The sequence below is a fragment of the Colias eurytheme genome, chromosome 1 (assembly GCF_061535395.1).
Source record: "Colias eurytheme isolate Ceu_HAF_F1 chromosome 1, ilColEury1 Martin Lab GWU primary, whole genome shotgun sequence".
NCBI lineage: Eukaryota > Metazoa > Arthropoda > Insecta > Lepidoptera > Pieridae > Colias > Colias eurytheme.
This window is the reverse complement of record NC_142980.1, coordinates 11454016-11481147: the sequence shown is the minus strand read 5'-3', so window position 1 is coordinate 11481147 and position 27132 is coordinate 11454016. Positions and strand designations below refer to the sequence as shown.

The 27132-nt window shown below is 33.3% G+C and overlaps 5 protein-coding genes across 6 annotated transcripts in view; 4 read left to right on the top strand and 1 right to left on the bottom strand.

The window, feature by feature from the left end:
- Nucleotides 1–7162: 7162 nt before the first annotated feature.
- fln (flightin) lies at nucleotides 7163–8304 on the top strand. 2 transcript variants are annotated; one of them, XM_090113826.1, is made up of 3 exons: nucleotides 7163–7303; nucleotides 7378–7608; nucleotides 7791–8304. In XM_090113826.1, exons 2-3 carry the CDS (start codon nucleotides 7409–7411, stop codon nucleotides 8095–8097), a joined length of 507 nt encoding a protein of 168 aa, XP_089969952.1. In that variant the 5' UTR covers nucleotides 7163–7303; nucleotides 7378–7408; the 3' UTR covers nucleotides 8098–8304. The 2 variants fall into 2 exon arrangements, with proteins under 2 accessions (XP_089969952.1, XP_089969883.1); XM_090113757.1 differs by having other exon boundaries at nucleotides 7165–7303; nucleotides 7388–7608.
- Nucleotides 8305–14451: 6147 nt separating this feature from the next.
- On the top strand, nucleotides 14452–17364 carry LOC149911254 (uncharacterized). Its single transcript, XM_090104572.1, has 3 exons — nucleotides 14452–14505; nucleotides 16060–16234; nucleotides 17105–17364. Exons 1-3 carry the CDS (start codon nucleotides 14452–14454, stop codon nucleotides 17362–17364), a joined length of 489 nt encoding a protein of 162 aa, XP_089960698.1.
- Nucleotides 17365–18887: 1523 nt separating this feature from the next.
- Nucleotides 18888–19717, top strand: LOC149911253 (uncharacterized). Its single transcript, XM_090104560.1, has 2 exons — nucleotides 18888–18951; nucleotides 19096–19717. Exon 2 carries the CDS (start codon nucleotides 19099–19101, stop codon nucleotides 19708–19710), a length of 612 nt encoding a protein of 203 aa, XP_089960686.1. The 5' UTR covers nucleotides 18888–18951; nucleotides 19096–19098; the 3' UTR covers nucleotides 19711–19717.
- A 909-nt stretch (nucleotides 19718–20626) lies between these two features.
- Nucleotides 20627–21486, top strand: LOC149911252 (uncharacterized). The gene has a single exon (XM_090104548.1). It carries the CDS (start codon nucleotides 20778–20780, stop codon nucleotides 21369–21371), a length of 594 nt encoding a protein of 197 aa, XP_089960674.1. The 5' UTR covers nucleotides 20627–20777; the 3' UTR covers nucleotides 21372–21486.
- Nucleotides 21487–21606: 120 nt separating this feature from the next.
- The window catches only part of grnd (grindelwald), a 29361-nt gene continuing 23835 nt past the window's right edge, over nucleotides 21607–27132 (bottom strand). The window contains exon 5 of the mRNA XM_090104538.1: nucleotides 21607–26951. Within this exon, the coding sequence (XP_089960664.1) occupies nucleotides 26646–26951 (306 nt within the window). The 3' untranslated portion in view covers nucleotides 21607–26645. The remainder of the gene's footprint in view (nucleotides 26952–27132) is intronic.

The window sequence follows — 27132 nt, the reverse complement described above, 5'->3', positions numbered from 1 at the left end:
ATCAAAGATATTATAAAATATTACGTTACATGGGTACATTATATAATTAAAAAACCCTTAAACTGTAACAAGTTAACAAGCCTATGACATTTTACTTTGAGGTTTTACTTTTTAGGGCAAAGAGTTCTATACAAAATGAGTTTATCCGTAAATCTAAATTTTTCTACAACGCCTTAAATGTTTTTTTTCCTTTAGTATAAAATATTATGATATTACGTTCTAGAGAAATGTTCAGTTCTAAGAACGCATCGTGTACCACCTTGAAAAGCTTATAAAAGAGACGTCTATAATATATTTCTTGGAACTGATGGTAATGCATATATTTCTTTATACTCGTAAATGCATTCATTTTTAGTACAATCTAAAGTGTGATACTGCAATTAGTAAACTGGCGAATAGCGTAAAATAACATGTAAAAACATACTCAGAAATGAGAAAAACTCAACAAGTCTGCGTCAACAAATACTCCGATACAAGTACCCTTTTTGCAACATAAACTGAGAGGGTGCAACGTATTTACTTAGTCAAGGTAAATTAATTTAATATGAGCCTCCGAATGTATTAGGGGAAGTACAGCCAGACACCGAATGCTTTCAAAGAGACCCTTAAATACTAAGAGTATTAGCACGTCTGAACACTTATTAGCGTGCACGTCATTTGTTTTCGTAGCTTAAATAGCATTCATGGTAACTAGTGTGTAGGTAGGTAAAGTAAAATTTTGTTACAAAAAATGTTAACAAAAACTATAAGGTCTGCGAGTGGTATTTTATAGACTTTGAAACAAACAAGTACTTGATATTAAAAAGTAATCAATGAAAATATATTTAATATCAATATAAAAAAATGGGCATCATATTTTTTATTGTTAATGCCTTACTGTTAAAAAGTGGGCAATGCATTTGCAGTAGCCCTAAATCTGAAAAAATTCATGGGCGGCGATGGTCGCCACCATCAGGCGACCAAGCCCGCCCTACCTACTTAAAAATATTTAGGACCCTATTCTTGAATTTCGGAATCCGAATACTTTATTCAAACCCAACATACATATTAACTCACCACTCACTAACTATTTAAAAATTATAAACGATATAACATAAATTCAAACCCCCAAACATAAGTCACAAAAGCTCTTTCTACACCAAAAAATTCGTATAAGGGAAATTTCTTACAACAAAAATGTTAAAGTCTCGTCTAACAAATACGACTCGGTTGGACAACAACGCTGCCAGTTTTCAACAACGTATCAAGTTTTCACGCTCAGCATTGAATACCTGTTTTGGTTTACGTAACAACAATATGTGCTTTAGATTAGCTCCATCAAATTTTAGCGTGGGCGTCCTTAGCGGGTGGTATGGGCTGGCGTGTTTATGTAACCAATTCGCTAATTAGAATTATTGAAGTGTATAGTTTCGAATATGAGGATGACATATTTAATGCTTTATCGGTTTTGGATAGTACGTTTCGTCTGTTCGTTTTTGTTTTCTTCTAGTATTAATATATCTAAAATTAATATTATATAGACGTGATCAGCAAATTACTATCGCAATGGAAAGGTAGGGCAGACCACTTTTGGAAAGATTATTATTTTTTCCCATTTTGAAATATACAACACATTGATTGGCGCTTGTCGCAGTAACATTACCAATTAAAACAAAATGCATTACAAAGTTACTTGTACCTAATACAATATGACTAAGCCCAGTTCCCTCAACAATATCTTACGCTATGCAAACGTTTACGTAGACAATTCTCCATGAATCTTATCGTCTACAGTCAACACGGTGTCACACCCCGGACACTCCATACAAAATTATCGTTTTGACAGTCACACTGTAGACACTGCAAATGTGTGTGTTAACGCTTTATGGTTGGCACATTTTTGAATAGCGTAAAAAAAAATTCGCGTTATTCTGATGAAATACATCCGTAAACAGCACAATATCTAACCATTTTCTACGAAAAACGATAATCACAAATCCAAAATAATAAAATTTTAATGTTGTCAATCTTCGTTGCGTATCGTCCCTGTATAAAAATGTGGACCATGTGTGTTTAATTTTGGCGGGAGGCGGAGAGTGTCCGTTCTGTAGCGTTTAGCTACTATAGTGACGGTGTATTACATAATACAAAATACAACTTCAAACTTGACGTCCAGCGGTTATGTTTGCGCGGATTAAGGGCGTCTTCACATTAGGAGTTGGAATTTTGGAAAGTGACGCACTTTATTTGAATACATTTCTACAACAAAACAGGAAATGATGCACATCGTTCATTCCAGTTTTTTTAGGGTCCTGTTGTTGTAATTGCCTCACAACAATGCCAATGAATTTATAAAATTCATTTTACAGTACTTATTACATACACTTACAACTTACAAGCACTTACAAGCACTTACAACACTGGCTCATCTCACACGTGGTGGCCCGATTCTACAATGAAATTTTGACACCTTAACAGTCGCGATACTGCAGTGCTGCTGTTGCGCTGCTAAAGTGGCCATGTGAAGGCGCTCTTATTATGTCTGCACAAACATGATGCGCAGGAAAATAATGCTCTAGTTTACTTGCTTGCCTTGCTTAGGGATTTTGGTCAAACTCTAGCCTTGCTAATCACTCATTTAATTCATTAGAGTGCCATAATGGTAGGTAATCTCCAAGTTTTAAAACAACTGATACTTATTTATTTATTTACTCTTTATTGTACATTTATTGGCCCTGTAAAACTAAACTTAAATAATAAAAGTAAAACTAAACTTATGCGAAAGTATCCACAAATGACCATCTTAGGGTTCAAAGGTGATGTACCCGCGGCCCCGGCTAACTGCGCGGCTCGACGGAACACAGTGGGGTTTTAGTCGGTAAGAATCCGACATAACCCTTGGCTCCATCCCCGGGGGCCGTGGGTATCTTTGGAAGATTTCCCCACTATAAAAAAAGGGTTCAAAGGTGATACTTGATTTCAATTTAATAACATTCTAGAATATTAATTATTCAGTACGTTGCCTATTAACCTATGTACAATAAACCATGTTCATGCTGGTATAATATTAATTAAATATGTAATTAAATTCCCTCAACAAATTTTCTCATCAGTTTAGTATATCAAAGTAAATGAGTGCTAGTGCTCATTTTCAGTATTACAGGTTCCAAGTATTCGTGGCGATTATTCAGTGTACAGACTACATATAATTTAAACTCAAATATGTATCATATAAATTATTCCTGCGTGTTATAAACGCTTTGTAGTTTCAAACTATAATAAACATTGAGTAATATTATGTTGACAGTACGAGAAGGTATGTTAAAGATTTATTATTATTACTTTTTGGCTAACATTATAATTAGTGTGACACCAAACATAATATTATAGTTTTCAAGTTATGATAAATACATTATTTCTGTTAAATCTAACCTAGACCTGGTTCACCACAAATCTAGGCAAAAGAATTATTTCCATAAATGAATGTTAATAAAGGCTGGAGAGAAGAAAATTGTACAGTAACCGACATAAACCGCTATAATAAGGCTACGGTTAAATGCAGCTCTAGAATTATAAATATTTGTAGGTCTGAGGTTTAAGTATAAGATTCTACATTTTTCCTTTTTTATGATGTGTTGTAAACAGTACGATAATAAAATAAATAATTGTTTAAAAAAACTAAAAAACACGTTTTTTATAGAAAACCGAACTAAAAAATAGAAAATAAATTTAGAGCGAGCGCCCACGAGCAACTTAGTTGCCCGGCAACTATTTTGTCTCTGTCGCTGTCTCCTCGCAAAGTTTTGAACGATGCGCACACGAAAGCGACAGCAACGCAACTTTTTCTTTAAAATTTTCTTCATTTATCAACATGGTTTTCGAAGAGACGGTTGTGGTCTGTGCTCTTGTCCCGCATAGTTCCCATTCCCGTGGGATTTCCGGGATAAAACCTATCCTATGTGTTAATCCAAGTTACCCTCTATATGTGTGCTAAATTTCATTGTAATCGGTTCAGTAGTTTATGCGTGAATACTGAAAACCATACATATGTACCTACAAACCTTTCCTCTTTATAATATTAGTATAGATATGTAATCGTAATTGTAAAAAGTAAAGTAGTTTTTATTTAATAGATACTTTTTAGTGTATTTTTCAACACGAATCAAACGAGCTCAAACTCTATAAAGTTGAGTCAATATATTACTAAGTTCATATGGCCACCTTCCGATTCCATCATCAAATCAGCTCTATCTCATAATAATGTTTCATCGCTATCCAATTTACATGCGTATACAAAATTTCAGCTCAATCGGTTACCTGGAAATAAATCAAAGTTACTTGCTACATTTCAATTAAGTCATCGAGACCAGACAAAAATGCTCATAAAATAAAAACTACTGGGCTTATCCGAATAAAATTTATGGGACCAATTCCACACCATTCCGCATCAAAAAAAAAAAAAGAATCACGTAAACCGGTTCAGAAACCTCGGAGTAATCGGTGTCCATACATAAAAAAATATACCGGCCGAATTGATAACCTCCTCCTTTTTTTTAAGTCGGTTAAAACTACTGTGTACGAGAATAAATACGTTGACATAAATAGGTATTATCGCTACGCCGGTTACGCGGCAACTGGCCGGCGGCCGTCGCCTGGCAACATTTTTGTCGCCGTGCGCGCACTTGCATTGAAACCAATAGATAGGGCGACAGTTGCGTCGCGGGCTTGTCTCCGAACCCGCGGACAAAAAAGTCTCCCGGGAGTTGCGTCGCTACGTACGCGCACTTTCATACTAGCCCATGGCTGGAGAGACAAAATAGTTGCGGAGACAAAATTGTTGCGGAGACAAAGTTGCTCGTGGGCGCTCGCTCTTAAATGAATTTAAATTAAGAAAATAGTGTTAAAAATTTAAATGAATATAAATTAAGAGCTAACGCGCACGAGCAACTTTGTCTCCGCAACTATTTTGTCTCTCCCATCAATTTGTATGGGGAGTTGCGTCGCTACGTGCGCGCACTTTCATACTAGCCCATAGGTGGGAGAGACAAAATAGTTGCGGAGACAAAATAGTTGCGGAGACAAAGTTGCTTGTGCGCGCACTGTCTAATAATAGTGTGAGTAAAAAAAAATTATTTTATTTTAAAAAAGCGTGGGGTGCATGGTGTCAATGGTTATAGATATTTTATTGACATATATGAGTAGGTAGAGTGATTATCATTTCGATAATATCTTAAGAAGCATAAAGCATTTTTTATAAAAAGCGCGTTGTTTAGTTTTTTTTAACTTTTATTTATTTTCTACTTTTTAGTTTGGATTATTTATAATAGCTTGTTTTTTTTTTTTAATTTTAAACTATTGCACGACTCATGATGCGAAACATCAGAGAGTGCTTTACGATCGAAAAATTTTTTTCACCTTATTTTGGCAACTATTTAGTATTATAGCCTTGTTAGTTAAAGGAATCAAGATATTTTGCATACTATTGTCGAGATAATTTAACGGAGATTAATTCTATACTTGCTAAAACGTGTTCGTGTTCGTGTTCATGTTCGTGTTCGTGTTCCCGTGTAAAATTTTAACAGCGGCTTTAGTGCGGTTTATAGAGTTTTAAAACGTTCTAATTATACGTACATTTGATTAAAATATGTATAGACATTCAACCATTCTATAAAAAAGTTACAATATTGTGGTGTTTTATATTCAATTTAATATTTCATCCCACGGAATTTTTACTCAAGATAATATTATTTATTTAGTTTATTTTAGAATGTGGGACACGCGTAACTATTTATGTTCTTAAATTATAGGCACGATGAGATAAATTACTTAATAAAATGGACGCTTTACGCACCTATCAAATGGTTGAATATTTATAATGTTTCTGTATGCCGGCGATAATTTGACAAACTCAAGGGTTTTAAAAATAAATAAAACTAAACATCAACTTATATAATAACATTAAAATGTTTAAAATAGAGTCCAGCTGTAATCTATGAGCGACGGTAGACATAGCGGACATACCACTAGTGCCAAAAAGCAAAAAACTTTTAAACCACGGAAAAATTAGACGAAAGATCACGATGTTTATAAATTTACTGAGATGCGAATGCATCATTTCCGAGAATAATTGTGAATAATAGAGAATCTTTAATTTATTATTTCAGAGTGCATGCACTATTATTTAATTCTGGCTTTCAATCACAGTTTATATAATTATAAATTATACTTATAATTAATAAGATATCGAGTTATATAGATAGTTAATACTAAAATTATACAAGAAAAAAAATATAATGTTTCATATAACGGTTTTATTAATTTAAAATTTGTGGGTGCGAGAGGTGGCTTTCGTAATTGCGATGAAAAATAAGAAATTACCTATTTCTTATTCGTAATTTTCTGCCAATTTGCTCTCTATTGAGCACACTCTATTCACCATAATTATTAGTGATTTTGTATCTGATATAGCTATTTTTAATATTCCAGTTTCGTGCAGATTTCGTATTATATAACATGGCACGTGTGTAACGTAAACGTAGGTATAAAAAATAATACCATAAAAAGGGAAAATATTTTGCAATGAACAATGTTAAATTGTGATCTTGATTTAATTAATTTGTATAAAAATTCTTATAAATGAGTGTTATAAATGAGTAGACGACATAATGTTAATACTCTAAACTTTCAGACAAGATGCAACTTAGAACCAGGTGGAAATGCTGTCAAAATGTCTCAGTGCTTTCATTTATTTAGACATCGACATTATAATGCACGATGTCCACATCATTATAGGGTTCACAATAGAAGATTAATCCTAACTAATCCAGCACTGTCGCTTAATTAACGAACACCTGTTGCACATAACGTGACGCCAGTCTATTGTGTGACATAAAAATAGATGGAGCGCAAATTACGATATTGAACTGTTATTTAAGATCTCATGACAAAACCTGGCTCTTTTCCACGCAATACTCATCCGAAATTTTCGTAACAAGTTTTCTGTTAATTGCAATTTTTAGGGAGACAAAACGGGTGTCAAATGATAAACATTTTTCTAACCGCTCTCTATGTTCGAGTACTTCAAAGTGAGGAATGAAAATTGGCACTGAAATTAGTACGAATATTTTGATGAACGGTTGTGTATTGACAGAGCATCATTGGCAAACGATAGGACCGTTTGCCAATGAAGCTAACATCGCTTGCGACAGCCAGGTGGGGTCGAAGGGAGATAAATCGAGAGGCTGCCTATGTCTCTGGGGGACAGCGGCTTCAGTCGCAAACGAACGATACACCAGTCCACACGCACTTCTTAATCCATTAAAAGGTTGGTGACAGTGCGGTGATCGTAAATGGTGAATGCATATCAAGTGTTCAACAACAACAGTTAATAATATGAAGTGGTTTTTAGTCTTAAAGATAAAGCATCGAGATGTGGGATGACGTGGTAGAGGAAGAAAAGCCAAAGGAGGCGCAAGCCGCTGATGCTGCTGCCCCTGCCGCTGATGGTGCACCGGCCGCCGAAGGAGCCGCCCCTGCTGAGGGCCAAGCTGAAGTAGCCGACACTCCTGCGCCACAGAAACCCGAAGATGCTGATAAGCCTAAGAGGCTTGTTTGCAAACATTGGGTCAGGTAAACATATTTTTTTACTACGGTAAATAATAGAGAAGTACTAATGACGAGTATTAAAAATATCATCCCTGTTTTTAAAGAAAATAAAAACATAATTTGTCGTTTATTTACAATAATTTTATTTAATGACAGTTATTTGGGATGATTTATTTTTAATATTTTGAATGTCGTTTGCATCGCAGGCCGAAATTCTCCACATACAACTACCTCTACGAGTTCCAAAAGAATTACTACGATGACCTCATCAACTATATAGACAGACGCAACAGAGGGCTACCGGTGGAGAGGCCGAAGCCCCAGACGTGGGGTGAGAGGGCCCTCCGCAGCTACTACTCGCAAGGATACAACTATGACATCGCCAGATCGACAAAAGAGGACAGATACCTTCTCCATCACATCTCCGTAGGCGCCAAGTTCCACCGGGCTCACACCAAGTCCCTTATCTCTAGGAAGTATTCCAACCTCGGATTTAACACCGTATACCTCTAGCTTCGCTTTTACAACCCCGCTTGACGTTGCTTCGCGGACCCCACACGAACACTCTTCGTGACCTTACTATTCATGTTACAGGATTTCGTTGTCGTGATTCCACGCGCCGTTACCATAAGCGGTCCTACAATATTGTTGTGATCTAAGTCCGCATTCCTCTGTCAATGTCTATCGATTTTGGAGAAGACAATAAACACTAACTTAAAATGAGGTTTTTTATTGCTTGCGTTACGACTGACATGGCTCTTTATTTTTTAATATGTTTTTATTTGTACCATACTTAAACGTTTTATGTGCAGTGCGAAGTGTAAAAATGCAAAGCGATGTCAGTTGTTACGACGGTCATTCTATATATTTATAAGGTTCAAATTTAGTAGATAATAAGAACACATAAGACAACTAGAGAAAAAAATAACTAATATGGACCCATAAAAAATCAAATACATCATCATAATTTAATATGTAACATAGCAATGACGTTAACCCTGGTAATGAATAATTGAGACAAGCAATCTATGAGCCAAGTTCACTCTCAATTAAATAATTACGTTTAATTAATTATCTAATTGATGATTAACACTGTCATGTACGAACACAAATTATTATCCATCAAATTTTGTTGTTTTAAATATTTATAATTTAATTAATTTTTAATGCAATTAATTTGATTAAAATATTAGTAGCACTGAAATCAGGGTTGTATCATCAATTTATTAAAATCTCTATAACAAAACGTTTACTTTACATTCAATCAATCAAAACAGACGATGAGATTAAACGTGTCCGTTTTCAGGCTCGTTAGTACGGCGATAACAATTAAAAAGCACTTAAATCATATCTCACATCTCATATTGTGTAGCCAACGTACGAAAATTTTCAATGTCGAGATATCTAAAATAACTTATCTTTGACAGTTCAGTGAATGTAATCATTTGGAACTCAGCCAAAATGCTAGGCTACCTAGCAGGTACAATCGGCAGTACGCCAAACGCTGCATAATTAAATGTTACAATGACTAAGGGTCCCCCAATGTTGATTTCGGATTGTGATAAAAATAGATTATTTTACGATACATTTTGTTAACCACCTTGGAGTTTGAAACCAATTAATTTGGATGCTTTCGCTTTTCATTAGCGTGTTGGACGGCTGTCCATGTATGGCTATACAATGCAAACTAGGTGAAGTGTGCGAAAATAATGCGTTTCAATGGTAGTTATTTACGTATTATTGCAAAATAAGTAGTTAAGTTATTTATTTTTCGAAATACATTTCCTATAGGATATAATTTTATATTCGCAAAAAGTTAATTTTTATTATCAGTTTTAAAGGAAAAATATTTGCAGCGAAATATCAATGTTTATAATAATTGAGCATTTTATTCTCAAACATGTAATTGATATAAATATAATTAATAACAATTTCAGAAGCACCTTAAATTCACAGCATTGGCCATTGACAGTACAAAACTTTAAAATTTTTCTTACAAGCAGCAATATAAAAAATTAAAAATACTGAAATCTGTACAAAAGAAGTTCACACGTTCAGTTTCAGAAATGAAATGGAATGATAAACTTGATCACATTTTTCTTTGTCCCTTCATCGCTTTCTGATGTGTTTCATTAGTTTACAAGCGTATGCATACTTTTAACTAAGGTATTATAGAGACTAAGGTAGTAGAGAGAATTTTAATATTTAAACCTTCTCTTAACTAGCTTTTCAAATAATCTATTTCACTGTCTACAATCGTATCTCTAGTGAGTAGCATTGACCTGTTAACATAATTAATATTTTCTAAGATTAGGGCAGAATAAATTTCAAAACAATATAATTAGTATTTTCAGCAGTACGTGCGTACTGACTGCAATCAAGCGTAGAGTGAACAGGTACCTTCTAGGGAAGCGCGTACCATCTTAGGCCACATCTCAGCAATCAGGCGATATTGTGGTCAAGCGCTTCCCTATCGACAATAAATAAAAAAAGACGTGTGGCACTCGGGGACTACCGCGGTAAAGCTATTGCATGCTATGCCTTCAAGCCATACCTCCGTGCCCGTCGAAGTGGGGAGCGTGAGGTTTTTCGTTACGGAATTTCTGGATTCAGTCACCGCGCTCAAGGCCCGCGATAGAAGCTATGCAATAAAATCTTATGGACAGTAATATCACCATTATATGTCTACTTAATTTTTCCCCAACATCAGAATAATTTAACCATACGTACATATGCTTAGTTATATTGAAAGTTACGCTAAAAAGCAATGCTCAAAATGTAAGAATTAATCAAGGAATACTTCGAAATATACTTTTCCCGTTGATTCTTGAAAGCACGATGTCTAAATCACTTCCACCACCATTCCACGGCGACATTGCAATTTCCAGCTCCATAATTTCCTTTAAGATTGACAACATTCAAACGATGTTATGTGGCAACCGTATTTGGCAGTAGTAATTGTATACTCTTTGGTATTTGGTGTCGGTTATTGAAAAAATAAACCTACATTCAAAATAACAAAAGAAATAATTCCTTAGTAACATTCTTCATAAATAATTATTAATTATTAAGATGCGTTGCTTATATATTTTTAAATAACAATGGACTGAGCAAAACTGAATATGACCACACAATTATCATAATATAGCTTAGGTTGTCCAATCCAAGCTAATTTAAGTTTCCTTTAAGAATTAGGCATAATCTACATAATATCACAACGATAACGAAATGAGTACATTAAAGTTATACATAGGTAGATGCAACATATAATGTAAATATAATATAGTAGGTACATAAAAACTTTTCCATGTTATTTGGCAATGAATCTAAATGGCACTTTCTCCATATACAGTCATAGGAGCCGACCGTATGCGCTGATAGGAAATTTTCCAATCTTGGCAATTATCGAATTTTACTTGGCACCATGAATAGGAATGCAATAAATAATGATGAATGATTAGGACACAGGTATCTCGGCACTTACGGCACTGTCAATAGATAGCACGATGTGTCAAAAACAATTCATTTGTATCATTGTGTACGAATACTGGCTGCTCAATGTACCCCTGATGAGGTGAAACTTTAGATCCCATTGTGTCTTATTGCTTCTGTATACTTAATTCAATCTCTATCATATAAGATTTTAAGCTATGGTCAAGAACCTTAATATTTAAAGGGTTGTTGTATGTAGAAAATTTATAACATAATAATAATAATAGGAGAGAGACGTCTCTCCTTCGTTTATGTCTAAAATTTCCATAAAAATATGTTATTTTGAAAATATGAAATCAACTAATTATTATCCCTCTCGCAACTTTAACGTATTATATTCCCGAGCCAGGAACTGATTTACCCACTTTATTGAGGAAACAAAATAAATCAGTCAGATGTAGGTATTGTGGTGTCTTTCATACAAAGATGTGAAAAAAGAATGGTGAGTATTTAAGTGCCTCAAGGAGCGTCAAATTTTTACCTCGGAGGAATTGCATGAAAATGTTGTTTACGTGTTACTTCCAAGGTCAACACTAATCAACCTGCATGTGACACTTAAGGTCATCAGGCTTAATTATTAATCACATGCTTAACTTAACAATAATACAAGTTTATACAGTCCGGAATAAATGATTGACCAAATTGCACTTACGTCGCGCGCGGATCGTGTAATAACAATTTTAATGTCTTTCGGTATCTATTACCATTTCGATATTGTAACATCAGTTGTTTGCTGAGCCGTTTCTTGAGATTATAATTATTCTGTTACCAAAGTTTAGCCCAAATTGTATCTAGTATAATATTAAAGAGCGGCTAATAAATGACGTTTCACTAATGTACCTATATAATTCGGGATTTGCTATGTTTGAAAATCATTCCATCATTTCATTTCAACAAAACACAGACCCCGCTCAATTTTGATATTGTAAGATAGCGTTTAGCTACTATTATGTATTCTGTGTTACAGATGAACTTGTATCAAAAATTCACACTGTCAAAACAGTTAGCCTTTGAAAACAATGTCAACAAATTTATATCAAATCTATTTTATTGTTTGAAACATCCACGGGCGTTATAACATATTTGACATGATCCATTACTCCTTTATAGCATTTGGCCTGTCCGTTGCAGTTAATATCTCTCTGTTACGCCTATACAAAACTGTTGAAATTAAAAACACTGCAAAACAAACAAGCTTTGTAGAGCTGACACGGTTGACATTTCGCTTTACTTTGAAAAATTCAATTCAATAGATTTGCTATAAACACGACCGTATTTACTTACGTCATGACAAACGCCGACAAACGTTTATTTATGAACATTTCCTCATACTGGGTGATTATAAGCTCGCACTGTAACAATAGAAGAACTCTTTCGCCAATTGGAAACGTTTGGGTTTTAGTGACAGTTATAAATTGATACAAATAAATACAAGAGTAGCACCGGTAGGAAGCGCCAAAATGATTGACCGGTGCTCGGAGATAAAGCCGCGGGCTGTGCCATTTTTTATCGCAGTCGCGTGTTAGAAATAGTTTTCTCAAACACAATGTGTTTTAAATTATTCTTTGGAAGTGTCACGTGGTTATATAACATGCTTGTAAAGTAACAGTGACACTTATATTTTCTGAAATTGAAAACTAAATTATTTGTGAATATCTATTCTTTGTGTGTTTCTATTTGGATATTTAAACTAGGTACGTGAATTGTTATCTTTTGGAAGTTTTGCAAAATAATGAATTATCACAATTGATTATTTTTAGTTACTTACTAATAAAACTGCACTGATTCGAATATTGTACAGAATATATCAACATTACGATAGATAGGTACGATCTGAATAAATACATTTCATAAAAAAATTCGTTAGTGCGTAAACCAATTAGCATATAATATATACCGATAGATACCAAAACAATTCAATTATGAATATGCTGACCACTCTTTCACATGGGCCTTTAATGTGGTTAAAACACACTACATTTTATTCATTATAAATTATCAAATAAATTTATATCCAACCAAATGAGAGCATTGAAATGTATAATTAATAGTGTACAAGCAAGAAACAAGGTGGAAATTATGAAAAGCAATGGAGCCGGAGACGATGTATTGCATAACATGTTTAACATGTATAAATACAGTTAATAGTAATATTCCTTGCTTTCAACTAATGACATAGATTATCTTTTAGCTCTACACACGCTCGACACGTGTATACCACTGAGGAAGCGCTCATTAGTGAAACATGCTTTGAGATTCCTAGAAATTCAACATTTCACATAACTCTGATGCATTACGTATAAGAATCAATTCATAAAGATAATTAGTAGTTTATTTTCATTATTCAATCTTCGAAATATATTAAAGTGAAACTTTTATTACATCGTCTCAAACTTTTTGGTCTGTGTAGCGCATGTCGCGTGTACATACTCGGCAGCCGACCGTCACGCGACATGCCCTACACAAAGCAGTGTTCGGAACCGTTCGAACAGTTTCACTTTTACCGTGGTTTCATAAAACCACTCAACATTTTTGTTTTGGTACTTTTAGTTCAGTGAGTAAAGCACACCTACGACGATATTTATTATCGGGTTAGAAGACGAAGCGAGCAAAATTAATGAGTGTTGCTTCAATGTTTTACATAATATTAAACAGAAGGAGGTTATTCGAATGTTCTTAAATCATGTATCTGTATTGCATTATATAAGCATTAACAATATGAAATCCCTAATTAGCGTGTGAGCGTTTATCAGACGTACGTCAGTCCGAAACGTGGCACAGTAGGGGATATGCTTTACATAACATGAAATAGAAAACATAATATAATTATGGAAATTTATCTTGAAACATGACGCACAACACGTGTCGCTAGCAGATGTTTCCTACTGGATATGCACTCAATATTATGCTTATAATTTAGATTCTAAAGCGATAGGTAAGAAATCATTCAAGCTTAGTTTTGACGCGTTATCAAACATCAATTTAGGATGTTATGACTATCTACACCGGATGGTTGATGATATTTAAAGTTCGTTGCAATTGCTTGCATATTTCATTATGACTAAATTTTATTACTTAAATCTTAAATATTAATAATCTAAGCGCTATGCTACGCGATATATGTAGGTACTAAGAATACTTTAAGAATTGGTAGGTATATTTTAAAATTCAGTATGCCAATCATTAAATAATATTATTTGAAGTTCTTTTCAATTTTTCAAATAATCTCGCAACGTCAAGCATAAAACGTTGTTACGAGTAAAATAAATATAAAATTGATTTCGGCTATGATCGGATTTCGACACATAAATGTTTTGACTATTTTCAGCGTCAATTTAAGTTGTATATGGGCATTACATAACAGTTTCATAGAAAATGAACCTACTCTCGATGGACAAGAATATATCAAGAAAATTGTTAAGGGGGAAAGTAAGTTCTATTTCTTAAAAGAAATATTCAGAAAATATAAAAAATTACCTCACAGGTCAAGTGAATATAAAAAAAATTACAGATGAGGTGCACTTATTGAATCTGTATATATAAAACTCAATGGTGATTGATATAGTGATCTATCAACGCACAGCACTATCTATCCACTGGTGACTGGACGTATCGGGCTGAAATTTGGTATGCAGATTGCAGATAGATGTTAGGACGTAGCTGTAGGCATCCGCTAAGAAAGGATTTCCCGAAATTCTTGCGGGAACGGGAAAAAATGGGGATGAACGTACAAAGTCGTGGGCGAAAGCTAGTATTAAATAATTTTTATTTAATTAAAAACTCAGACCGTTATTTAATTAAACACTTAAAACAATAACTGGTAAATATATTTCTTTATACTCCCAGTAAATTTTACACTAAGATCTTTATATTCCGCGGAGTTCACTTCAATGCAACACATTCTACAAAATAATTCTTACAACGATTGTATTCTAGAAATGGATGACGCGCAAGGAATTTTATATTTCACTGCACCATATAGAATTTGCTCTGGAAAAGGGTGTTTTAACAAAAACCAGAATTTTCACATGGTATTCCCTCTCTACATAGGCAAGAAAGCCAAGACGAAATTCCGTACAATATACTCAAGAGATTATGAAAAAGTGCATTCTACTCGAGCAAATGTGCCGTTTAAAAAGTATCCTACTAAACATATATGGACTTTACCTCCGAATTGTTCTACTGAATCTACTGTTACCACTTCAACGAACACCCCTACGCAGGCTGCTGATGATGCTAACGGTACAACAGACTCTGATGAGGGACTAAGGCCTCCATCTGTGAAACCCCACTGTCCTGTAAGGATCAGCAAGGTGGACTTTGGTCCCACAATTCCAGTGAAGACCTTTAGCATTCGAAACAGATACTTCGGGAAAGGATGATTTTAGAATGAATAATGTTTTCAAAAATATAAAATAAAAGACATCATAATATTTCTTTTTGAATATATTATATTGTTTTGTGACATAATTAGCATTTCTTAAGAAAACCAAACGAAATTAGAATGATTATGAACTTAAAAACTCTATTATTTCTTTACCACACACCATACACTCATCATTTTTTGTTATTAAATTTGAGCGATGCATAACCTGTTCTAATGACACAGGACATATAAAAGGTCTTTATTATCCGATTCTGATCTGGTAACATGATAATTGATCGACGAGAGCAAAATAATTAACCCTTACTTCACAGCCTCCCGCTTGCCATTGTCAGATTTATCACATGAAGTGTGTACACACATTTATGGAACAACTCAATGCATACAGCATTTGTTTTAGGGCTGATTTTTCAACCCTTGGAGAAAACTTATTCGTCGAATAACGTATTAAACTACCATTTCAGGATGTATTCTAATTGCCCGTAATTGACACTTTAATAACAAATAAGTTGACACATTGATTCATTCTACGTGATTTCTTTAATCTATTTATAAGGATATATTCACAAACTATACTTTATAGCGCGTATCTGTTCCAGTTGTTGATACTCTTAGTTGTAACAATACACATCAACCCCATCTTATGTATGTCTATTTGGAGACACTGGTGGACTCCGTCGCAGAAAACAGACTTCAACTTTTTTCGAAGACATGGCTCTAATGATATAAATAATCAAGAACCAATCGTAGACTGTAAATGTCCACCTAATAAAGGTATCGATTTTAGTTTTAGTTTACTATAACTTGTTGTTGAATGACTTTTGACTTTCAATTTTCTCTAAAATATTGGACATTTAGAAACATTAAATAAGTTATTTAAAGTAATTGTTTTGCTTTTGAGAAATTGTTTATTGCACAATAAACCAAGAAAATAATTAAAAACTTACTTTACGTTATTAATTATTCTTATAACACAGAGAATATTAACACCTATGGCCATTTCAAAAGTTCTGAATATTCAGGTTGTCAATTATTACTAGTTGATAATTGTGAAACAAGTCCATAATTTGTAATGAAACTACAAATGATTTTATAATTTATTAGTTACTAGAGGTCCGCCCCGGCTTCGCCCGTGGTACATATTTCGCAATAAAAGGTAGCCTATGTCCTTTCTCGGGTATCAAAATATCTCCATACCAGATTTCATGCAAATTGGTTCAGTAGTTAAGGCGTGATTGAGTAACAGACAGACAGACAGAGTTACTTTCGCATTTATAATTTTAGTATGGATTACCGTCCAATATACCGTTAGTAATTAATATTAACCCTAGTAATAAACAAATGTAATACACATGTCCAATTTTAAAATGTTGCGGTGGAACATTAATTAAAATAGCATAAACCAAATTCAGATGATGTAAATTGATTTATATAACGTACTATCTGTTGTTGTTTGCAAGTTGCAACGTGACATAGGCTATTCAATAATATATTTATAAAATTTATAAAAAATAAAATAAAATTATACATGTTCATATCGCCTTTCCTTCAACGTGATATCTTTACACCTACGTGACATTTATGATTTGTGTATATGATTATGTAACTGTAGTTCCATTACTAATGTATAAGGTTTTTTTACAGAATGCTCCCTTGATTTTAAGATCGATGAAAACATGCTCCATTTTCAACACCTACAAGGTATAATACACGACAATGACCTAAGGAGGTTCCTTGAAGAAAAAGAAAATGACGATACTAACGTCATAAAAAATGCCTCAAGAATAAGACGTAGCAACGAGGGTCCAGATAAATGTTGCTGTCCACCAACGATTGTCAAAGTGCCCGCATTCATAACTGAAAAGCGGTTCAAAGACGTAATCGAACGCTTCAATAAAATGTAACGTTTAAAGTTATATGTAATGAAGTAAAGAATGGCGATTGTTCGTACATGAACTGAATTTAACGCTCCACCTAGCAATGGACTAAAAGTTTCACAATGCATCAAAAGGAATGCTCAATGAAATTCATTTTTATAAACAAGCAATGTAGTCATATTTCCATACATTCATGTGCGACGCAAAGACCAGAGGTATGAATGAAACATTCCGGTCTGACGTAAAAGTTTATTGTAATGGTCACAGTTCGCCGAACAATTTTAATAACGCCCTTACATCAAACGATATTTTGTCCTGTTGGAAGCTGTTTATGATATATTTCAATGACTATTCTATACATGCATGAAGCATTTGGAATGTAACGTTCTGCAACCTATTATCATGACCGGATTCCGTATTTTAATTAAACATGTTTATTGCATTGCAATCTCTTTCATGGGAATAATATGAATGCAAAATTTCATATTTTCCATAAACTCAGCTCTAACCATATAATGGTTTTACTAGAATGTAATAACAGAAACTGTTGCTTGTTTTGCAATATCTTTTCAATTTCCATTCTCTTACAATGTACTCGGTAGTAATATGGATTTTCATAGTGAATGTTTTTTGCGCTGCAATTGAAAATGATACCGATACAACAGGTACTTAGCCATTGTTCGTAACTACATTGAGTACTTTATATAATCAATATATCCGTAAAAATAACAAAATAAATAGGTAAACAAAATAAGTAAATAGGTATTAAACTATTGGCTACTAGAATAAATTATTTATCCGAATTTGAAACGGGATATTAACAATCATTTCACGTATATAATTTAAACCTAAAATCACGTGATGTAGCATGATTAAATTTTAATTAGAGTTAAAATTATAGATTTTAAACATAACCAATGTTATTTAATTACAAATACTTAGTGTTAAATGTATGAAAATATTTTAAACTATTTTGATATGAATACCGAATGTTATGTTAATTAAAGATTGATTAATTTAATTTTCCACTCATTGAATGCAATATGTATAATATCGAGTTCATGTTCACATTTGAGGGGATAACAAAATTACATTACCTTTATATCTACTTAATCACATTTAATGCAAAAAAAATAATATATTACAGGTGATTGCACAAAAAAGCCACCAATTGTTCTTGTGCCAGTATTTATTAAATTATATCGATATCCACAAGTAATTGATCCTAAAACAAGAAGAACATCCAACGAATTTGTAGAATAAGTAAACTAAGAGTACCCATGTAGAATGTTTTCAATAAAAATTTCGTAAATTCATAGTGATTTATTGCGTTCCTCACAACTGAAAAACAGCGAAAAATTTGGGTGGTATTTTTTGATTAAGGGTTGCAAAAAGCGAAGAATTTGAAAAACAATTATACTCCACCATGGTTCTCCACACTGAACTATGACATAACAATCTAACGCAGGTGGGCTTTAAAAATCAATTGAAAAGCGAGCACGTTCCAATAGCATTCGGACAGCTGCTAATAACATGCCCTGAAAGAAACGTTTGAATGACACGCCACTCCATTCTCTGTCCGCACATATCTACATTCGCTTTGCAAGTCATTTGGTAAGATTTTTAAAAAATATTCACACATTTTATTTATTCAATACAAAAAATATAACAAATAAATACAAAAGCAAACAATCTTATGCTTTTGTATTTATTTCAACACCTTTCCTAGTCTACATCGTAAAAAGTTTATTGTTACAGAACATGCTAACCAAGACTCTCGTATTACTTTTTATTTTAAAACCGAATCGCGCCTCTATAGCCGGAGTGACGTACATGGATGATTTCGATTTCGAGCAGAGATACAGAAACCTGCATGAATGCGACCCGTTTTATTGGCATCCGTTGCATTTACCGGAGGAATGCGCCGACATGTTCGCGAAATTGATACGTTCCAAAATAAATACACCTTACACCATCATGCAGGAAAGAGAGCCGACATTTACGCTAAATGGGCTATATAACCATGTGCGTGCTGAAATGCCTTACTCTAATAGATACGACGATAATATGTACGGATTTCGTGTCCACTACGGAAGTTTTGAATCGTACGATAGGAATAGGAACATTGATTACGATACGGTTCCTGTGGAAGCGCAAATACTGGAACTCTATCAATCGAGACCTCGAACACCGATGGATAAATTATTTGAGCTAATGAGGAGGGACGTTAAAGACAACCCGAGCGCTCCGAAGATCACATCAATACCCTATTTTGGGGGAGTGGCACTGTACAGGCAACCGGTATCGTACAAAACCGAAGCTATGATTAAAAGACTGTCTGGTGCTTACGCTAAGGCTGCGTATCAACCGTAATACTATAAATAAGACCTTTTTTATCTGACACTATGACCAAAGTACCATTTAAATAAATAAATAAATTTTTAGTATTTGGTTCTCTCCTTCTCTCTCTGTATGCCAAGCTTATACCAGTTATTTTGTGGTCGGCTTCATTAAGTTTTTTTTTATATCCTGGGTAATCAAAAATATAAATTAATATTAACCTAGATACCTATTTTACGATATAAAAATCATAGGAAACTCCTGTAAGAAGAAAAAATATATAGCTTCTCCTAATTATATCATTAAGAATACTTTTTCTTGTAAATTGTAAATTAAAAGTACTTTTATATAAAATATTATTTAGCTAGCTACTCGAACTAGATGATATTTTGCAGAAAAGTTATTCTCCTGGAAGCTATATAACGGGAAATATAAATGCATGCAATTTTTTTCTAAAGCCCCTTTTTTTGAAAGATTTTAAAGAAATGTTTCCAATATAATTTCTAATATGAAAGAGGCTAATTATTTACATAATTTAGTAGAAAATAATTAGTTTTTCAATGTTTATAAAATGTAAATTGAAGGTATCTAATAAAGATATAATTAAATTACGTTAAATAGAACTATTCGCGATTGTAAAATGCTTATACTTCTATTCTTAATTTGCTCGTGTTTCATTTCTATGGTTATCCGTCATAACACAAATAAAGCGAAAAATATGCGTATTTTCTCTTCCCATTGTTCAGTGAAACAATGAACGAGACCTTATTGTACGTACAAAAAGTCCTTTCATTTTCAAGAATGGACATAGTGAGAAATTTCAGTTTAAAATTACAGCTTCAATCAACCCCGACCCAGAATTCGTTGTGATACACAAAAATGATGGAACGGTATCTAAAGGTGAGCTTTCTGTTCTTATTGACATCCATTTGCTAAAACAATGTCTCTAGGTATTGCTTCAGCTCTGGTAGCTTTAAAATATTAAAGCCATTCAATTACGCTCAACAATAGTTCGGATTCTTAAATTATTCTACATCTTTCCGAAGTAATTATCTAGTTTTATTTTGCAGATTGTCATTTTACTTACAATTGCAAATGGGATGGAATGTACAGTCGACGGCAGGTCATACATGGATCCATTAGACCTGCGACCTTTGGAAAACAAACTGCGCCCCGGCGAGGATCCTTGCAATCCCTTATACTGGTATCCGAGGAACATTCCAGAATACTGCAATTACAAAGTGATGAATAAGCCCATGATTAAACCTCCTTTACCGATGCCATTACCGGTACCGATACCAATGGTACCACCACCTCCACCTATACCAATACCGGTTCCCCCAATGCCCGCGCCTTATCCTATTTACCCCGTACCGCCTTTACCTTACGGAATACCTATTGCTCCGACGAATCCTATGATACCAGTTATTCAAAACCCATATATACCATCTATGTATCCAATGCCCGGTTTTCCCAGTCCCGCGCAAGCAGGAATGGTACCGGGTCTACCGGGTATGGTGTCTCGCGATGGCGGTATCAATATTCTACCATTCTCAGATGTATACGCGGATATGTTGGAGAAACATAAGAATAAAATGATACGACGGAAACTAGCTAGAATTATTGGTGAATACGAAGATTTTCCAAATAGAAAAACTTATAAGCGACTGAAAAAGTTTAGGGAAATGTATTAAGTCAATATATAATTTTAGTTTTTTCTAAATATTTAGTTTTAATTGCATTATGGGATTTCTAATTATAACCTTTAAGATTACACACTGGTAACCATGCATACGCGTCCATCCCTCAAAATAAAAACTTGTATCCTAGAATTGTTTCAAAATGTAGAAAATCGATTGTGATTATTTAAGTTTGTTTAAAAAAAGTAGTTATTACTAAGGAGTAATTGTAAGAAATAATAAAACCATATAATTATTTGAAGTATATTTCAGATCAACCTTTCCAATTCAAAAAGTAACGTCTACAGAGAAAACATAAAATTATTGTGATTATAATTGATGTAGTATAGAAAACGTTATCAAAGAATAACATGTGATTGTCCATTAAATACCTTAATTCTAGAACGATTAAAATACATTTTAATTAACATTGTTATCTAAAACCTTAACTATTGGACGGAATACCTGAGGGCTCCACATTTAAACAAATATTTTCCTTAAAAACTATCATTACACACTACAAAAAAAATATGTGAAATACGTTCTCTTAACTCTAATGTGCGTCTAAATTCAATTTAAAATGTTCAACATTTTGCACGTCTAAGAAAAAATATTTAAAAAGATATAAACATTACTTATACAATATAATTAAGTGCAAAATTGCCGCGGAGTTCGTCTACTAACTAGATTACTTAGATGATAGATCCCTAAAGTATATCATTAAACAAGAAAACAATAATTTCCATGACAATCAAGGTACCTTAGAAAGCACCCAAAAACTAAATCGTGTATATTTCAGACTAACTTCATAAGACGATAGTATTGTTTTTGATGAATATAAACATTTTCTTGTAAAAATGTTAAAATACATAAATAAAAGGTAAAGATGTATCAACGGACCTAAGTAGCTTATTTAATTTTATCCTAATATGTCTTCATAATTTGCCTAGCCATAGTTCAAAATAGCAGTCACCCAAAATAATGAAACTAGTGAGGTGTCAAAAATTTCCCAAAAGTTCGCTACAAACGCGCTCGCTGCCTGTCGTTTCGGTAAACTGGATTTCAAAAGAAATTTGTAAATCGTGGGTAATGTAGATTCTTTCTGTGCCCGAACAGTTTGCTTTGACGTCGCAGTGTGCTCACGACAAACTCTCTGTGTATTTTGAAATCGGCCACTTTGCATCCCTTGTTTGGTCAACGTTCATAAATCAATGAACAACTGTTTGCATATCGCATGAATCTGTACTGATTTTCATTAGCTTTGACCGACTCAATATTTAGCGTTGCCGAGTACACTTTGATGGGCGAAATCGCTTTAAAGTTCCGCCTCAATAATTTGGCCGGGGGCTAGAACCTGGTATTACGTATTTAATAGCGAGTTCTAGGTACGGTATCAATGTTAACTGTATAAACAGCTAGAATCTATACTTTATTATTAAAATCGGTAGCGGTATACTGAGAAATACACTCGGAAGCTCTTTGTAGAATGTTACTAATTATTTAGCAATTTCCAGAACACGTTAATATGTTTTCTGCTCAATATCGACATTAATTATTTTCCTGTTTTCATTTGCATACATTGATAGCGTCATGTATATATTTTTACATAAAAAGTAATTTACCCACAACGCGCACCGCATTGATGGCAGCGAGTCGACGACTGCATCGAATTTAATTTAAAACCACAACATTAAAATCGAATATACTCGAAGCAATCAACACTCCGTGATATATTGTCATATCAATTTCTTTAAATGAACCAAAGTAGTGTTTAATGTTAAGCAAAAATTTAATTTGAATCCTGATAATTGATTATGATCAATTATGAGGATAAGGAGAGTCATAACTCTCTAAAGCTCTAATTTGAAAAGGTTTGACAATGGCAAACCTACAATATTGAACAGCAATAGAAAGGTACAATATTATATTATACCATTTTTTAAATTACTTAGTATACCACAAATTACTTACCTATATTATCTTCAATACGTAATTAATCTTAAGATTGTATACTAAAAACAAAAGCTTAAGTACATTTACGCTAATGGAATGTTTCGTATGGACGGTTTAATCACTTAAACTAAAACTAATTCCTAAACCTAAAAGTCAGCTTCGTTTTGTACAGATAAATATGATGTTGTTGTATGGGGATCTTTAGAAGAAACTATAAAATTAAATTCTTAGTTCCTCAATTCTTTAACAATAGATTCGACCGAAAATAATATGAAGAATTGTTTTACATGACACAAGCTCATTAATTATCATCGTGTATGACAGGTTAGTGAAAAACTTTGTCATTTTTTGAGCAAAATTTAAAAACAAGTTTTTTATCCCTTAGCCTTCACCTTAGTTGTAAATTTAAGAACGACACGAACGACCACATTTTCTTATTTAGATGAAGTAGTTATCAGTACACAATAAAACAGACATAATTATTAAAGGTTATTTAAATATAATAAAATTAAATATTTGTGATGTATTAGGTACCTATTGTTGTTAAGTACAAAATTAATTGATGCTTATATTTTAGACCATAGCTTAATCTTCAATTTGACTAATTTATTTTTTATGCAACGTGAAAACGATAAAAAGCTCGATAAAAGCTCTGTAGACTCTATTTCTTTTACAATTTTTACTAATCTATAAGACAAAATTACTTGAACTATTATAAATTTCAAAATGAGACTCTTGCTCCACGCATAAATTCATATTGAAGAAATTACGAAACCAAACAATATCAGACCTCAAAGCAGGTAAGCCTTCTACCCTGTATACGCAAATAATTATATCAAAAGTGCAACTTTATCACTCCTCATAAATTTAGTATTATAGCGTGTCATATTTGCATGAACATTCCACCGTCTGGAGCTTTAAATAAATATAAACTTCCCAACGAATATCTAAATAATTTCTCTGATTGCAATCCTCTAATTGGTGTCCGCTATATAAATACAGAATTTTGAATATCCGACTAAATGCTCATCAAATTCCGCTTTCTAGTTGCAAATGAACGCAGACTAATTAAATTAGTCCCCCGATTGCCTGACTTATGGGGAAACAAGATTTATTTGCGTGTTATATGTCACATCAACATAATATAACGACATGCTATTGTCCGTAGTTGAATTTTGTGATGTATAAAGAACTTATAAGAGTTCGTAAAGGCTCTTTAGAAGAATATCTTCTGGGTCTACTTACAATAAAATGTTACGTTGCACAAACTGCACACACATTTTATGAGGATTACACTGACGTCACAAAGATTATAATGATAGCGTTAACATTTCTTAGTAAATTCTTCAAGAATATTATATTAGCCGGATTGGAGATAGATAACTTTTTTAATAAGCTACATTAAAAATAACAAAGATGAGTGAATACTTCCACAAAATGAGCATCATCACTTGACTTAACATATTCTTGAAGAATTAACAAAACAATACAACATAACAAGCACACTTAGGCGATATGAATTTACAAATCATTAAAATTGCAATTGTAATTATAATGTAACATATAATTATATTGTGAAGCAACAAATCGCTTATATGTTATAATGTAGTCATTATTTCAATTTTGTTAACTAAATCTAGCTGTAATATCAAACAATAATTATGAAATCACAGTCAAAGCTAACGTTCACAAGCCTATCTGATTTTGGGTTGATCATCCCAAATAATAATTACTGTAGCAAAATAATTACATTCAAACACAAAATACGAAATGATGCACAAACAATGGAACAACACGTACATAAAATATACAACCAAATAAAAAACTACCTCAGCCATGCTGGAAATTTTATTTAACCCGAGTCGAACTCGACTTTATTTATACAATAAAAAGATTTATAACTACTATATTAAAACTTAAGTTAAGTAATCACCTATTTGCGAATAAAAAACAATTTGGAATATTCACATAGTTTTATATGATAACGTATCAATGTTAATATCGTTTTTAGAATTTTTACCAAACAGTAGTATATTATCACCCCGATTCTTATGTTAAGCCTTCTTATGTCAAGGTGATACCATCAAATTTCAGGTTGTTTTCTGCCAATTCAATATAACGTTTGATGAAAATTCTAAGCAAAACTCCTTTCCTGGTCAACTCACACGCTTATAAATTTTAGAAATTGATTAGGAAAGGTCAATAGTTAATATAAGTCATACGTGCGACATAGTTTCTAAAATATGTGCGATTATGTTGTAATAACAATCTAAGGATAAAAATACTTTATTACCTACCAAGAATTACTAATATAGCTTTATAAGGGGTCACAATCTTTTGAAAGACCGGTAGATAAAATATTGATATTGTCTTAAAAATAATATATGAAATGGTTAATTAAGTACATTCGCATTTAAGCCTTCTACACTGTAATCAAAACACCCTAGACCCCTCACTGGCTACTATTAAATATATCCATGGTAATAATTAGTCAAATAAATAGATCGTTTCGTTCAATTAATTTCCTGGCAAAATTCCGAAATCTAAAACATTCATCAAAACGTTACACACAAATAACATCTACATGATTCATTTATTGCTCTTAGAATACACGTATATATAATATAAAACGTTAATATTGTAAAAGTTTACCTCTGTAGACACTTTTTTTCTTAATAATCTCTACGAAAAACTATTAGACAACTAAGTATGTGATTATTCTAAGTATTTATTCTAGTCGTGATGCATTATTGACACGAATGGTAAATACATCGTAAAGAAACAACGATCAAAACTTAACAACACAATCACCAATCAGAGATATAATTAGTGATGTTAGCAAACATTTACCAATAAAATGCTAATTGATTCTAGTTTGTGATGTATGAGTAGCCGCCTCTCCACAACTCGTAATTCAACTATCACGCGGTTTGATTGCATTCGTGCTGACTATATCATCGGATGAACTAAATTCAACACATTATTACATTAATGAATATCACATTTACTCGACGGGTGAAAATTCCAAAGCGATACGGAATCTATAACATTCATTTGTTCGTCCATTATCATTTTAAAATATAGGTAGCATTCCATTGTATTTAAAGAATGCATGGTAGAATACGTTTGCAAAAATTCTTTACAAATTGAGATTAAAATCCGCTCACTAATCTATAAAAAGTTTGAATACAAGGCTCAAAGAAAACATTTAAGTATGTAATAACTATATCAAAAGTCTATTGAAGTAAAAATTTAAAAATGTTCATTATCATCACTACAATTTGGACTTGTGTCTATGATTCTCACGGTTTCACCACCGAATCTGACGACCGGTTCTCAGAACTTGTGACTAGCGGCGGCGGGTTGTTCCGGGGGTGTGACGTTCATGCCCATATTATCGTAGGAAAAATCGAGCGTGGTGTCTTCAGCGGGGTGCCTGTTGCTGACGGCTGTGCTGATCGTCTTCGGCGTGGTGGCTCCCAGACTCTTGTCCGTTTGCGTCCTCGTGTCTAAATCTCGTACGTTCAGTCGCTTCGGCGGTTCGGGGTTTCGTATCTCTAGCTTCAATTCCGGCTTCGGTTTCGGCATCTCAGCGTGCGGGTTGTGATGTGTAAGATCCGTCGGATACTGCTTTACGCGATTCTGAAAATGGTTTGATAATTTTTCAAAAATTTGTCTAATAATGAAATGTTCATTATTACACAAATTTTAAATAAATATAAAATAATAATTTATTGATTGTGTAAGAGTCATTTAGACTAAATGGAAATGAACACTTCGTATCGAAGTTTCACCTACACCTTAAAGTTTTCACATACCTAAC

Excerpts from the sequence above, each read along its gene's own strand:
- fln (XM_090113826.1), top strand. The coding sequence starts at position 7,409 with ATGTGGGATGACGTGGTAGAGGAAGAAAAGCCAAAGGAGGCGCAAGCC. Across the intron at positions 7,609-7,790 it reads GTTTGCAAACATTGGGTCAG|GCCGAAATTCTCCACATACA; the intron begins GTAAACATATTT and ends TTTGCATCGCAG.
- LOC149911254 (XM_090104572.1), top strand. The coding sequence starts at position 14,452 with ATGAACCTACTCTCGATGGACAAGAATATATCAAGAAAATTGTTAAGG. Across the intron at positions 14,506-16,059 it reads GAAAATTGTTAAGGGGGAAA|TTGTTGATACTCTTAGTTGT; the intron begins GTAAGTTCTATT and ends TATCTGTTCCAG. Across the intron at positions 16,235-17,104 it reads TAAATGTCCACCTAATAAAG|AATGCTCCCTTGATTTTAAG; the intron begins GTATCGATTTTA and ends GTTTTTTTACAG.
- LOC149911253 (XM_090104560.1), top strand. The coding sequence starts at position 19,099 with ATGCTAACCAAGACTCTCGTATTACTTTTTATTTTAAAACCGAATCGC.
- LOC149911252 (XM_090104548.1), top strand. The coding sequence starts at position 20,778 with ATGGAATGTACAGTCGACGGCAGGTCATACATGGATCCATTAGACCTG.